Genomic DNA, 14,483 nt, shown 5'->3' with positions numbered 1-14,483 from the left:
TGTGATTTTTATGTGCAATTGATGGCTCCTATTTAAGGGCAATGTTGAATGTTGAATGTTGAAGTGCTCCACATCTCACATATCTGCATGGTATACCACAATGGAATGAGTGCATTCACAATTTTTCCAGTGACTCACTAGAGTGATACTTGGAATAATGTTGTAGTAATGACAACATCTCTGCTTTAGCTGACATGGCTTTCAATATATTGTCTTTCTGAGAGATAAGGAAGTTCGTTACCAGGCATTACACCTTGTTGTTGATGTTCTTGGTGAATCTGAATCTCTGTAAACATTCCCCGTAGACGTAAAAATAGAATGTTCAATTTTCCATAGTCTGTCTTTTAAGTCGACTCTCGTGCTTCTCATGAGGTCTCACATGAGGATGTCTTCTTGCAGGTTCCCATCATCTGTGTAGACCATATTGAGTATCTTCCTAGGTGAATTTGAGTGGGAGTTTGTCATATTGACATCTCTTTCTAGGTGTATTTGTGTGAGTGTCTCTATATAATTGTGTGCACGTTTGGATCCAGATCTAGCTTAAATAGTAATACGATGTTGAAGGTGTATGTATTTACAGGTATAGTTTTAGGGATGTGAGAGCTCTCCTACACTGCTCAGTAAAGAGAATGTATGAATGCAGGTGGTGTTTGCGTTGTCAAAACGTTGCCAAAAGACAGTGGAGTGCTGAACAGGGTGAAAGGCAAGGATACCATAAAAATGACTGAAGAGGTAGGTGGTGTCTGCGAGCACTGATACTGTATTGTTGTTTAAAGAGGTACATATTCAACTCTTTCCTAAACTGTGGCAGTGCTGCTGTGCCTTGATGGATATGAGGATGTTCCAGATTCTCTGTGCAGAAAGAGATAAGGGCTGTAGTATTGGTTTACTTTATTTTGTCTTTGTCTTCAATCTCATGGCATCCTGGCTGCTGGTGTGACAAGAGCTACAAGAGATGGTGAACTTGTCAGCTAGATAGGCTTGCAGTGCAGCCCAGTCCTGGGTTCTCTATGCAGCATGACTTTGTTGGTTTTCTATTTTCCACCTCATCACACAATACTAACTAATAATGGGAAAAATGCCACATTTTATATAATGTTGATAATTTGTGTACTGGCCAGGACATTAAAATACTGTTCAGGATGGTAGAAAAACATGTCCAGGTGGTAACCCTAGATGTGGAGTGTTTTTACAGTGGTTCTGGGTAGTCTTGAATAGAAGGGAATGGACTGGACAGGTCTTAGAGGGGAGGCTGCTGCGTCGGAATTTCAAGAATGGGATTTCAATACTGGCAGTGATTGAATTGAAAATATACAAGTGCAGGTATGCACTATCCCAAAGTAGCTGTTCACTACAGAATAGTCTTTGTACTCTCCTGTTAGAAGTATTGCACCACTGTATGGATGTGCTTGTATTTTCCCCTTGAAATTAGAGAAATTCATCTGATCAATATCTGATAATCTGAAGATCAGAGCTTGGTATGACTGTTGACAATGGACCCTAAACTGTGTGTGAGAGAGTGGTGTCGGATTGTGCTTTCTAGAATGTGACCTGGGTTGGGCATTACAGGTGGTGTCTAGGTGGTGCTTTGAAGGTCGTTATAGGGCTTTGTCCAAGTTAGAGCTTTGTAGATTGTGGGGCATATTTATGACCTGGTTTGCATTGTGTTTGTACCACGCAATGTGGTACATGCATGATGCACACCTCAAGTGAGGTGGCCCTGAGTGGCTTCATGAATCTATAGTACTATTATAAAGAGAGAACACAAACCTTTGAGCCAGGTAAACTCGGGAACCACAGCGCCAATCCACACACCCGATACATTGTTAAAAATGTCAGGGTGTGCAGATGGACATAGGCTATATAAAATAAAAATTAAACGTAAATGTAAAAATGTAACTTTAAAAAAAAAAGTAGTCCCCTGGAAGTAGCGCCGGCCGCGACGTAGCGCTGGCTGCGACATAGCGCTGGCCGCGACGTGCGCGATGACGAGGGGGAGCGGCGGACATGAGCGGCGGACAGGCGGGGAGGAGCGGCGGACAGGCGGGGAGGAGCGGTGACGAACGGCGAGGAGCGGCGGTGAAGTCAGGAGCGCCGGCTCAGGTAAGGCAAAGGGACACGTAAAATGTCGGGGCGGGAGGGGGCCGGGGGCGGGAGGTGGCTCCGGGACACGGACAATGTCGGGGCGGGCGGGGGCCTGGGCGGGCGGTTGGCCCTGAAGCTTCATTGCCCCCGGACAACGTCGGGGAGGAGCGGCGAGGAGCGGCGGTGAAGTCATGAGCGCCGGCTCAGGTAAGGCAAAGGGACACGTAAAATATCGGGGCGGGAGGGGGCTCCGGGATACGGACAATGTCGGGGTGGGTGGGGGCGGGCGGGGGCCTGGGTGGGCGGTTGGCCCTGAAGTCTCATTGCCCCCGGAGAACGTCGGGGGCGCTGCTAGTCTGGAATAAAGCAAAGCAGCAAAAATCGCTGCATTGCCTTACTATGCCCTGTAAAGTTGTTCCATGGGCGATGCATGGGTGTCCTACGCCAATTCCAGGGATTTTGACACATTCCCAGATTTACCAGAATTGATAAACCTGGGAATGCACCAAAAAGATATCTCTGTGTGCTGCGTTCTGCAACACACTTAGAAAGGAATATGCCTCTCAGGATTGTTTTTGTGTAGGAAGGTGGCCCTTCCTGCACAAAACAATCCTGCCTACAACTTAGGCATCCTTGCACCATAGTGCGTTGGTGTTAGGCTGCTAAAAAGGGGCCAGTGCAGGGGAAAAGGCAGGAATGCACCATTCTGACTTAAATAGGGTGCACTCCTACACTCTTTCTGTTGCACAGCAGGGTGACTTGCTGCGAAGGCTGCACTGGGTGATAAGTGTGCAAATCTACACCAGAGTGTCGATAGAAATTTACAGAGTGTTCAGGATACTACTTTGTAGTGAAAGGTCAGGATAATAATGTTCTAAGGTCTTAATGGGGCTTTGAGGACAAACATGAGTTTTGACCCAGAGAAGTTCCCAAAGTGAAAAATGATTTAGTAACTCTTGCCCCTCCCAACTTCACCCACTCCCTTCAAAAGTGTAAGGGGGCCTTGACTCCAAAACATTGTGCTCATGGGGGCTCAGTATAAAAAAGTTTGAAGACCAAAGGATTAGGAATACATGTGGTGCTTACTGTATCATTTTCACTTTGCTAAATAAGCTATCTTGGTGGATCGATTGCATTGTCAGCATGGTCATGTATATATGCTTTATCTTCGCAGAGCATAGACACGTGTTGCAGTAGATATAGACTATGTAAAGACTGTGTCTGCAATGGCTGCCCTGCTTCCTTAATGCAATGTTCATATTCAGGATCAGTGGCGGCTGGCATGCCTAGTTGGGGGGGCGGGTGCAGGCTGTTTAAAAAAAACTTACCAATCCGCCGCTTGGTCACACGTCTTCTCTCCTGCTCGCCTGTGTCTGAGTCCAGGTCAGAACAGGAAGCAGGCAGCCAGGCTCCTCCCCCTAAGCCAATCACAACACTGCAATGCAGCATTATGATTGGCCTGAACGCCGTGGCACGGTGCTCAGCCAGGGGCTGGTGGGGTTCCATGCAGGCTGTAATGTAGCCTGCATAGAAAACAGGGATGTACGCATGACTGTTTTCGACTGTCCGAGAGGGCCGACCAAACAGTCATTACCACTCCTCCCATGCAGCTCTGTCCCCTCACGCACTGCTGCAGCAGGAGGAAAAAATAAAATGATCATAACATTCCGTTATTATCATTTGATTTTTTCCTTTCTTTGCTGCTCCTTTCAGTGGGGCGATGCTCCTCCCCCTTAGCGGAGGAGTCACCACTGTTCAGGTTGCAATTACTGAATTCTGGAAAGATATTTGCCTCTTTGACTGATTCTGCAATTGCAATTTTCTTTGATAGTTTGCAGGACTGGACCTATGATTTTCTTTAGGCAGACCCACACTGCTTTATTTTATTTCTCTTGAATGCAAAGAACAGATGTACATTGTAAAGCATCCAGGCTTGCTGGCACTACCATGATTTCTCATACAACAGTCACATCCATGGGGAGATGGCAAAGAGATTCACTTGGCTTCGATCCAGTGTTATTCATTATTGCAATGTCTCTTGTTGTAATTGATCATCTATGGTCCAGAGATGCCCTTGCTGACTGAGTTTTGGTTTTTGCCTCAGTGAATACGTTTTTCCTCACCTTGTTATTCCTTGATTACTGCACTAGGATTGCTTAGCAGTTCTCCTTTGATTCCCCATGACAAATGTTCTGAGCTAGCACTGTTTAGCAGTCGATTGTTTGCCGCTGGCTGTTTACTTGTGTTTGTCTGTTATGCATGGCTTATTAGCAGAAAGGCTGGTGCTGTCCTTTACCATCTGATAACCTCTATATACTTTATCCTGTGCCTCTGGTTACAATAAATCATTGAAATGTAGCAGAGGCTACTTCTACCAATTGCAGAGTCGATGTACTATCAAGAGCAAGAGAAGAAATTAAGAATTTCCACTTCATCCTCAACAATGATTAGCTTGAACATTGAGTCACCAAGGCCTCCTTCTAACCCCAAAATCAATAAAAGTTCACATCGCCTACTTCAGTTCTGCTGAGTGTTGCTCCTGTGGTTTAGCTACACATTTTATGTGGAACATGGAGCTGCCCAATCATGTTGATGAATATTTTTCTATTAGAGTTTTTCCTGTTAAGCTTCATACATGGTTTTACATCACTTTGTACAGGGCATGAAAACAATATTTTTAGTGTAACTAACCAGATTATTAATAAAATTAGCTGTTATAAAAAAGGGGTTCAAATTCCAGGTAAAATCAAATGTGGGTGATAAGGCAAAACGAGAACATAGAAGAAAATGAAGTAATGAAGAAGGCGTGAGTTTCATATGAGAAGACGATATTTCGTGTAATTGGTAAAAAAAAAAGTTTGATTTATATGTACTGAACAGATTCAAAGAGCCAGTGGGAGAGTCACAAAAAAGCTCAATTTTAGGGCAGAGGAGATGTGTCTTAAATGTTCTTTGAAACATTAGGAAGTTGCTTCAAGTCTGAAGTGGGTTGGCAGAAATGTTCAGAACGATGTCTTGACTGCCTTCAAAACAGTTACCATAGGGTATAGAGAAGATTGGCGAAAGCAGACCCATAGTCACAGCCCGATTAGTAGGGCAAGAAAAGTGTGGGGAGATTGTATGTGCCGGCTAGTGATCCAATGAATAACATTTGAGGACCCTACTCAAAATTAAAGAGAGGCAAGTGTAATTCTTTGTGTTGCAGCATATTTTCTGTCGACCATATTTTGAATGAATACAGTAGAATGCCTGAAGAGCTAGAATGATGATACGTAAAAAAATGTTTCCCAAGCCCATTTAAGAAGGAATCAAAAATATTTTTATTATGTTTTCACCATACTATATTAGATGTTACACAACTCTAAGGCCCTATTGCGAGTCTCGCGGTCTGAGGACCATCAGACTCGTGGTGGGGAGGCGGTGGCGGATCCAGACCGTCCCATTAGGAGTTGGACAGTCGGACCGCCCTGGGAGAACCGCCATTCCCTGGCATTGGAGCAGCAGTCAGAGGCTGCAAAATGCTTTGCGGGACCTCAGTGGACTCACCAAGCATATTAAGGGTTTCATCTCCTCCAGAGTTTACATGTAGGTACTTCCTCCAGGTAAACCCTGGAGGAGAGGAAACATAGGGGACCCATAGGGGAACCTACTGGGCCCGCACCTGTGCCTCAACCGCATGTGGATTCACATGTTAAGCACCACCGTGTGCATGCACATAGGTTCCTGCACGGACTTTCAAGTACCTGCCGTGCAGGAACCTTGTAGTGCAAACTCATTGTGCGGCTTTTTTCAAAGGTACTGCTGCCTTTAAAAGAGGCACTGCCATGGGACTGCCATGACGCCGCCTGCCAGACTACTGAAAAGTCATAATCCTTTGGGGGGCAGTGGCGCCCTTCGATGGAGCAGTGACATGGCGGTTTGCGCCGCCGCTTCACCAAAAGTCGTATTTAGGCCCTTAATGATTTTTAAGCAGTAGTCGCTAAACATTTACTTTCACAGCTGATGGGTCCACATTACTTTTCATATGCTTTGCCCAGAAGGGCAGTTTCTAGAAAAAAGGTTAAGTGCAAATGCATTTGATCAATACAATCAAGAACATAATCCTCTCCTCAATATAAAATTGTCCTGTTTCACAATATTACTGTGTTCATTGTTCAGGCTGAGAAGCTGAGATTTTTTTCTTCTCTAATACTCTGCATTTTGTATGGGGTTTAGTCATTGATTCCATTGAATTGTTCAATCTTTGCCATTTTGCTGTGGGTTATGGATGATGCTTTTGTAGATGTAAAGGATTGCAATGACACACTACACCCAAGATGCTACAGATATGTTGTGGACTCTCTGTTTTCTCGCTCCTTCGCTTGTGCCACGGCTACGTTGATGCACTGCAGCCACTCTTCGGCATTCTTCTCATCTTTTGCCTTGAAGATGTAGGACTTGCTGTCAGTGAAGATCTCAAAGGCTCGCGGAAGACTATGATCCCTCCGCTTCTTGACCAGCACTTTTACACTCTGCACTTTGCTGAGCTCAATAGGAGAATCATCAGTATCACCATTCTGAGGATAGATCAAAAAAGCACATTAGAGAGTCAAAATATTAATTATGACTAAGAGTAAACAGAAATGCCAGCTACTTTGGGGTGTTTTCAGAATACAATCTCAATGGCTTTTTCCTGGCGATCAAACTACAGTACCCGCTTATAATAGGAAAGAGAGACTGATGAAGTATTATTAGATTTCTAGTTTTGCTCATTAAATAGTATAAATCACAGATGTAGATTCTTGTTAGCTTTTCAGGAGGAAACGTTCACAATTATCAAATTCAAAATGAAAAAATAAATGTTTTGCTAGCTTGCTTGATTTTGTAAGGTAACTTACATAAGTAGACATTTTCCCTAAATGGCAGGAACAACTCAGAAATATTGCTCTACTTCCCCCTCAATGAAAAACATTCTTCATCGAGTACAACTGACATTGAAAAGCGAGAGAAGATGCAAAACATATCAATAAATGCTTCAGTTTGATAAATTGTTTCAGTTTAGAAAATAAACAGTTCTGTGTTACTATGCTTGACTTATTTAAACAGAATGTAAAGAATTAAAGAAAATTCAATATATTAATAGTGCAATTGGCGGAAATCATAAATCAATCCCACCTGTTAAATAAGACACATTACTATGTTATGTGTTGCAAATATATCTCTAATTAGTAAAACTGATAAAAGGCGAAGTCAGTTCCTACAAATGTGAACACGAAGCCTTTGCCTGTGGTGGAAAGAGTATGGCTCATGTGAACTATAGAAGCAAAGGTGACATGTAGCGCAACAGTTCTCAAACAAAATCGGAGGTGTAGGTACAGTCGACATCAGTGAAACTCTGCAAGAAGTCCCTTTTTAAAAAATGTGGAAGAACACAAAACAATCAGGGTCACTGAACCAACACCATGAGAAAACTGTCTTAGGTTTAATGGAAACACCCACATTCATACTTCAAGGGAGGAAATGTACTGGGATTAAGCTGGAACCTGACTATTGCCTAACAAAGAACTTGAGCACATTCCTGACAACCCCAAGCAATTTAGTAAATAAGAATACTAGTTTTGGTGAGCTCTATACCAAGGCATTTGAAGGGTTCTGAATAAGTGCAGATTGGGATTGACCTCAAAACTTTAAAGTGACTAAATATAACTGAATCAATTCAAGGTTATAGCTGCTATGGGGATAGGCCAGAGTTCCTTGATGACATTGTTGCACAGAAGGGCATCTTTAGTCAGTTCAGTAGCCAAATCTAAAATCAGAGTTCCTTGAAGAAGTTGATGCTGAGAAGAGCACCCCTAGTTAGTTCAATAGCAGAATCTAAAGCCACTTTATGGACTGACAATTCACCTATAGCCTTAAAAACTGTTAAAACAGGTAAAAAAATGGAACAATCGGGTGTGAGAGCCCATCCCAGGTGAATCTTTTCCATTGATGCACAGGAAGAGCAAGTCCAACATATGTTCAGTTAATACAAGATAAATAAATTCCACTTCTTACGTCGGAAAAGGGAAGGGCGTGTCAACCAACTGGAAGAAGAAGCAGATGGATGAAGTCACACTCATCTGAGAGATCCATGGTTTATATTGACAACACGGAAACAGTGAGCACATGTTGCAACAAAAAAATCTATCAGGGAACATGTTCAATAATAATAGTTATTATTATTATTAAGCTTATTATTATTATTATGTGTACTAGTAGTGGTAGTAGAACTAGTAGTAGAAGCAGTGATAGTAGTAATATTATTAGTATAACTATTTTAATTGTATGAAAATGCCCTTTTTGCTTTGTCACACCCCACTTTTTGCTGGATTTTTATTGCTGGTGTGTGTACCCTAAGCACCGGCGCGCTGTCGCTCAATGCCCAATGTATGTCATCTGACCCCTAAAAACATATAGAATTGGCTAAGTCCTGATTGGCATATTTTACTTATCTATAAGTCCCTAGTTATGGCATTCTGTGTACCCAGGGCTTGTAAGTTAAATTTCAGTAGCGGATTGCAGCACTTTTTGTGCCACCATTAGATTGACAATACAAAATATGTATTTAGGCCTGCCTGTGCAGCTTGATTGTGCAGCTTTAAAACTGCAAATTCGACCTGGAAAAATAAAGCTTTGACCCGACCTAAGCCGTTCTTTTTTAATACTTATAGGTCACACTTAAGGCAGGCCATAAATGCAAACAGGCAGTGTGCATGGTATTTAACAAGTGGGGCATTTTTTACTTATGTTTTATTACCTCTCATTCAAAAAAAATCACAGCAGTAAGGCTAGCCATCCCATAGAAAAGCATCGTGTTACATTACAACACCATATAATGCACAGCTTCATTTTGGGAATTGCTAGAACCATGGTTCAAGGATTCGAATTAATAGGATTTTAATATCCAATCTGATGATAAGGTCAGATTTTAAATTACTATCTTGAAAATGGCACTTGTAGAAAGTTGGCATTTTCCTACCTAATGCCTCAAGTAGACCTTTCATAGATAACCCCAATTTCTCACTTGGCAGCCTGTTGGGAGGTATGAATAGCAATCGGTAAAGGGAACAAAAGGGCCTTGATTGGTAGGAGGGTTGACCTCCTCATGATAGGATGGCCTGGGGGTGCGCCTACCAATTTGCAAGATTCAAAGGCAGAGGCTGCATCACAGGCAGATGCAATTTAAGTGGGCAGATTGCCCCTGGAAACTTTCTCCCATTAGTTAGGTAGACACCCCCACCCACAACATAGTGCCAGGTATAAAGGTTGCACCCCTGCTTACTTTCATCTGAACATTCTGAACCTGTGAAAGACTGAAGACACACTGCATCTTCTGTTAAATCTGTGGAGAGACAGCAAGGGCTGGACCTGCTCCCCACTTGTACCCAGGATGGAACAGTGGAATCCAGTGGCCAGTTGTCTAGCCTCTTGTTTAGCTGCAGGAACACAAAAGTTGCCAGTGCCAACTGGATTTGCTCAGGACCCAGATATTGGCTTCCGGAAGATTGAGTTCTAACCCAAAGTAGGGAAAGGATTCCCATAAGCAACCCTACCCACTTTTACATTATTTTCTGGAGATTTGGCCAGGAAGGGTTGAGATGGACCATTGACTGATATTAGAATGCGCCCTTTCCCTCTTCACAATTGCAAGACTGGACACTTCAAAACGTTTTCTGAACTTCTACCCAAAAGAACCAGAGGCTTCCACTGGACCACCATCAAGCTGCTGACGTTGAACTGCCAGACAAACTCAACTTGCTGGTTTGCTATAACTTCCAAGTAGTTTCTGAGTCCAAAAACAGAGGACTTTACAAGGACCAACATAGAGCAGCACTCAGACGACAATAGCACCATACTCTGCCCATCTTTGGATTTCACCCATTTTCCTGCCTTCAATGTCAAGAGCCTTGATCCTCCTGCTAGAGCTGAGGTGCCCACGAAGTCCTGCACAACAGCCAGCCATTCTTGACGAGCCCTTCATGGGATTGAGTCTGCACCTCCAACCACTGATGACAAGGTGAACTTTCCACTGGAATGAACCTAGTATCCAACCAGTGCTCCATCGTGGTTTGCCTTAAAGTTTGACTTTGACCCGGTCTAGCACAAACAGATGCCCGAAGTTGGTGCTTTGTGCTTTTTGGAACTAGATATAACTAAACAAAATCATATCTCCATTTCCTGACATCCAATTTTCATCATTTTGGTGTCTTTAAACTTACGATAGTTTTTTTAATTTGGAGTGGGATCTTTACTGTGGTGTGCTTTCTATTTTTTAACTATTTTGGTACCGATAAACACCTTACACATTTCTCATAAGTTAGGCCTGCCTGCTCTGTCCCTCAGCTATCAAGGGTTGAGCTCCAGTTTAAAATATTGGGACCTAACTGGACCTAATAAGAAATAGAGCACTACCAAACACTTCAGCTCATATTCCACTTTCCCACAATAACATATTGACCATTTATAAAGCAAGAACATGAACTCCAAAAGAAGTCTCATTGCTATAGAATATCCTATTTAATCAGCAAGATAACCTGGCTGGGCTATTGAATTAGCTAGAGAATAGTGACATTTTCTGTGACTTTTTTAATTTAACCAGAGTGGGACAAATTAAAACTTTCAAGGAGAGTTTGACCCACATTTACGCACCTTAAACATGAAAGCCTCTACCACCTCATTCAGAGGGGTTAACTGATGAGATTTCAAAGTTGGTTGTTGGTCGACCAGATAATGGAATTTCTTTATTAAAAATGTAGTCAATTTTGTGAAAAATGTCATACAGTAGCCAGATTGGTTTAAAGATTATGCTTTTTTGCATGGGAAGAACGTAAAATTGGCTCTGTAATCTGAGACAGCGTTGAGTTACTTTCAGGTTAAACACGCATGTGATTATGGCATTTGGACATTTTGTTAAGGCAGTGTATGCATTTTTTTAGGAAGGTCAAGGCAGGCAGAGTTGTTGGACCTAATCTGATTCTGGATAAATATTTATGAGAACGAATAAATCTGGGCATTAGTGGTAAAAAGTCTTGATAGAGAGTCTGTAATTGTTTATGGCAAGATTTGTTGAATGCAGAAATGTGTTTATCTAGCCTAAGTTCGATGCCAAGTAGCACAGATGCCAACACTTTCAAACTGTGAAGTAGGAAACTTCAAAACAATTAGGGGAATGTATTTTTCTCATTGGCTTATATTGAAGCAGAGGCAATTTTCGTTGAGAGAAACCTAAAATAAAAACATTTTTGACGGAAACATTGGGAGTCCCCTTCCTGAATAGGGACTATTGGCACCTATGCAGTAGCATACCTTGATTTCTGATGGTAGCCACAGGGTTGGGTAATTTTTCCATTGAGAGGTGCCATGGGGTCGTGTTTCAGTGACTGATTCTGTTTTGTACTTGTAAACTTTAAGATTAGAATGATATAATTTAAAGTAATTGCGAGTGATCCAAGTAATAATGGCTTCTCAAGTTGGAGTTAAACCAGTGATTGTTTTTTTTGCATCAGCCTTAAGGTTTATAATCAGTACTGTGTTATCAACGTGGAAATATGTGATCACATTGAATTGCAATGGTGAGGTCAAAGGTTTCAGATGAAGATTGAACAATAGTAGGGACACAGATGACTCTTGAGGAATTCTCCAGTAGAGCAGATGAAAAGGAACCCAGTTGAACCTATTGTGTTCTATTAGTGATGAAAGACTGTATCCCAAAAAGAAATGTGCCTTCTATGGACAAACATTCGAGCCAGCAGAATAAGATATCATGATCAATTATGTCAAAGGTAGTGGATATATTCAGGAGTATGTCTACTCCTGATCTGCTGCTGTTCCAAAGGTGATCTATGACCAAGGTCATAAATGGTTCATTTCTGTCGCTTGCTTTAAAGCACACCTGAGTATTATCTAACAGATTCCATCAAATGTTTGGAGCTGGGTTGTGCCCATTTTGTAAAAGCTTTCTAAAATAAGAGAGTAAAGATATGGAGCAGTAATTGTCTTCCGCATCATGATTAAGATTTTTTTTCAATATAGGATGCACAATTGATCATTTGAAATCTTGAAGAACTTGTCTGTCTCCTGGACAAACATCTAGGGGAAAGGGATAAGGTTTATTGGAGGCTATGCTTTTCTCACATTCATGGGATTTTATAGAAAAGTATATTTAATACATCTATTTATTGAATCTATGTTCTTAATCATTTATTTACAATGTAATTTATATGGAAATGTCTTTGTGTCTATCATGCATTCGCACTTCAAAGGGGCGTCAATATGGATAATCTCAGTGGTGCCAGAAACTAGGGTATGTGTATGTATATGGTGAAGATCATCTCCCCTGGATAACTTCAAGATTGCTTGCTAACTGGAAACCTTATTTAATTTTTAGTTTTCACACATTAATATATTTTGGGCACTAGGACACTTTATATTTACGTTTTGGTGCACTGCACTTCAAGTACATTTGAGCTTTAGGGACAATGGATGGTATAGATATTGAAAGTATTTCAATGGATTATTTAGCATTTATGCTCCTATAAACTGTTTTTATCATATTATTGTAAATATGATGTGATACCACTGTTAGACAACATGTGGTTGAGCATTTATGCTTTTAATATTAGTAACCACAAGAAATTTCTTCTATGTGCATGAATTTTTTCAAATGCACTTGTACTTTAAAAAGGCGGTGTAAAAGCCGTGGGGTGTCATGTGATCAAGTGCGGGATCGCCCGAAACACGTCATGGCAGAATTGGCACAATAAAATAATACCTGCACGTAAATTGGGTCTGCGCTCGTCTTTAGGCAACTTAAAGCTGAAGTCGTGTTCGAGTTTGGATGCACTTTAAATTCACAATGCCTGTAGGGGCGCGTTATGTGAGCAAGCTCCCTTTGAGGAGTGAAACGAGTTATGGAGGACACTGATCCGGCCTTTTCACCTTGATAAACGGATGGAACTGTTCACAAGTCTGGCTTTGACTCTTCCTTGAGGTTTCTGATTGGGTGCAGAGGCCTTGCCTGGCGTAGTCCGCCGATTTACTGGCGGTCAGGATTTGTAGATATATATATATATATATATATATATATATATATATATATATACATAATGCGACAGCTGCGCGCTGGCGCGCCAAAGGCAAGCCCGTCTGCGCCTGTCCTTATCCCAACAGCGGCCAGTGCCAGGAACCCTGGTGCCCTGGGTCCCCACCACTACGACTCCGCCACGCTCCATGTACTCTATCCCGGAAGACGAACCGACTGCGAAAGATCCTCACTAAACACCACCCACGGACAGTTTTCATGCAGACCCTGCCGTAGATCCTTCACCACCGACAAAGCCCCCACTAACGTTGAAGGCCCACCTGATGCACGCACTGCCGGAACCCTGACATGTATCCTCCTCAACCTACGCTCCCTACACTGGCACGCCGTAGAGATCTGGGACCAGATCGATACCCTCTCACCCGACATTGCATTCTTTATGGAAACTTGGACCAACACTACCTCCGGCCCCGACATCGCCACCGACATCCCCGACAGCTACAAGATCCAGAGAAAGGACCGCCCCCCACCGCCCAGGAGGAGGACTCGCCATCGCACACAAGACCCCCCTCCGACTCTCCACCGCGAGCACAAGAGACCCCCACTTCAACACAGAACACCTCAACTTCCGGATACAGACCAACCCCAGGATCACGCTACGCGTCACCCTCATCTACAGACCACCGGGACCCCGCACCCAGACCACCATCGCCGAGCTTGCCGCACCCCCGCCATCACCTCCACAGACTACATCCTACTCGGAGTCCTTAACTTCCACCTCGACAACCGCAACAACCCCGACTCCACCACTCTCTTTGATAACCTCGCCAACCTCAGACTGAAGCAGCTGGTCAACACGCCCACTCACATTGCTGGACACACCATCGATCCCATTTTTGCAGGAGGAACTAACATCCACTTCAGCCACACCACCCAGCCCCACTGGACGGACCACCACTCCATTTCACCTTTAACACCACCACCACACCCAAACCCGCCCACGCCCGCCATGAAGGAACTGGAGTAAGGTCACAGAGGAACTCCTCAACAGCACCCTCCTCCAAGACCCCCCCAGCGCCACGACCGACCCCAACTTGGCAGCCAAAGAATTTCTCCGCTGGGTCTCCTGCTGTGCCGACAAGCTCGCACCCCTCCACCACCCCGACAAACAACAGCCTCTGAAGGCCGCCTGGTTCACCACAGACCTCCAAGAAGCCAGGCACTCATACAGACGCCTAGAGAAAACCTGTAGAAACCAGAAAACCACAGAAGAACAGAACCATCACAGGAGCACCCTTAAGGAATACCACCAGCGCATAAGAGACACCAAATGGACCTT

At 43.2% G+C, this 14,483-nt stretch overlaps 1 protein-coding gene across 1 annotated transcript in view; it reads right to left on the bottom strand.

The window, feature by feature from the left end:
- Positions 1 to 5,383: 5,383 nt before the first annotated feature.
- VEPH1 (ventricular zone expressed PH domain containing 1) overlaps positions 5,384 to 14,483 on the bottom strand; it is a 1,092,144-nt gene continuing 1,083,044 nt past the window's right edge. The window contains exon 13 of the mRNA XM_086944228.1: positions 5,384 to 6,641. Within this exon, the coding sequence (XP_086800354.1) occupies positions 6,405 to 6,641 (237 nt within the window). The 3' untranslated portion in view covers positions 5,384 to 6,404. The remainder of the gene's footprint in view (positions 6,642 to 14,483) is intronic.

This window comes from Lissotriton vulgaris, chromosome 11 (assembly GCF_964263255.1).
Source record: "Lissotriton vulgaris chromosome 11, aLisVul1.2, whole genome shotgun sequence".
In the NCBI taxonomy this organism is placed as follows: Eukaryota; Metazoa; Chordata; class Amphibia; order Caudata; family Salamandridae; genus Lissotriton; species Lissotriton vulgaris.
Note: the sequence above shows the minus strand (reverse complement) of the source record. Positions and strands in the feature narration are given on the sequence as shown.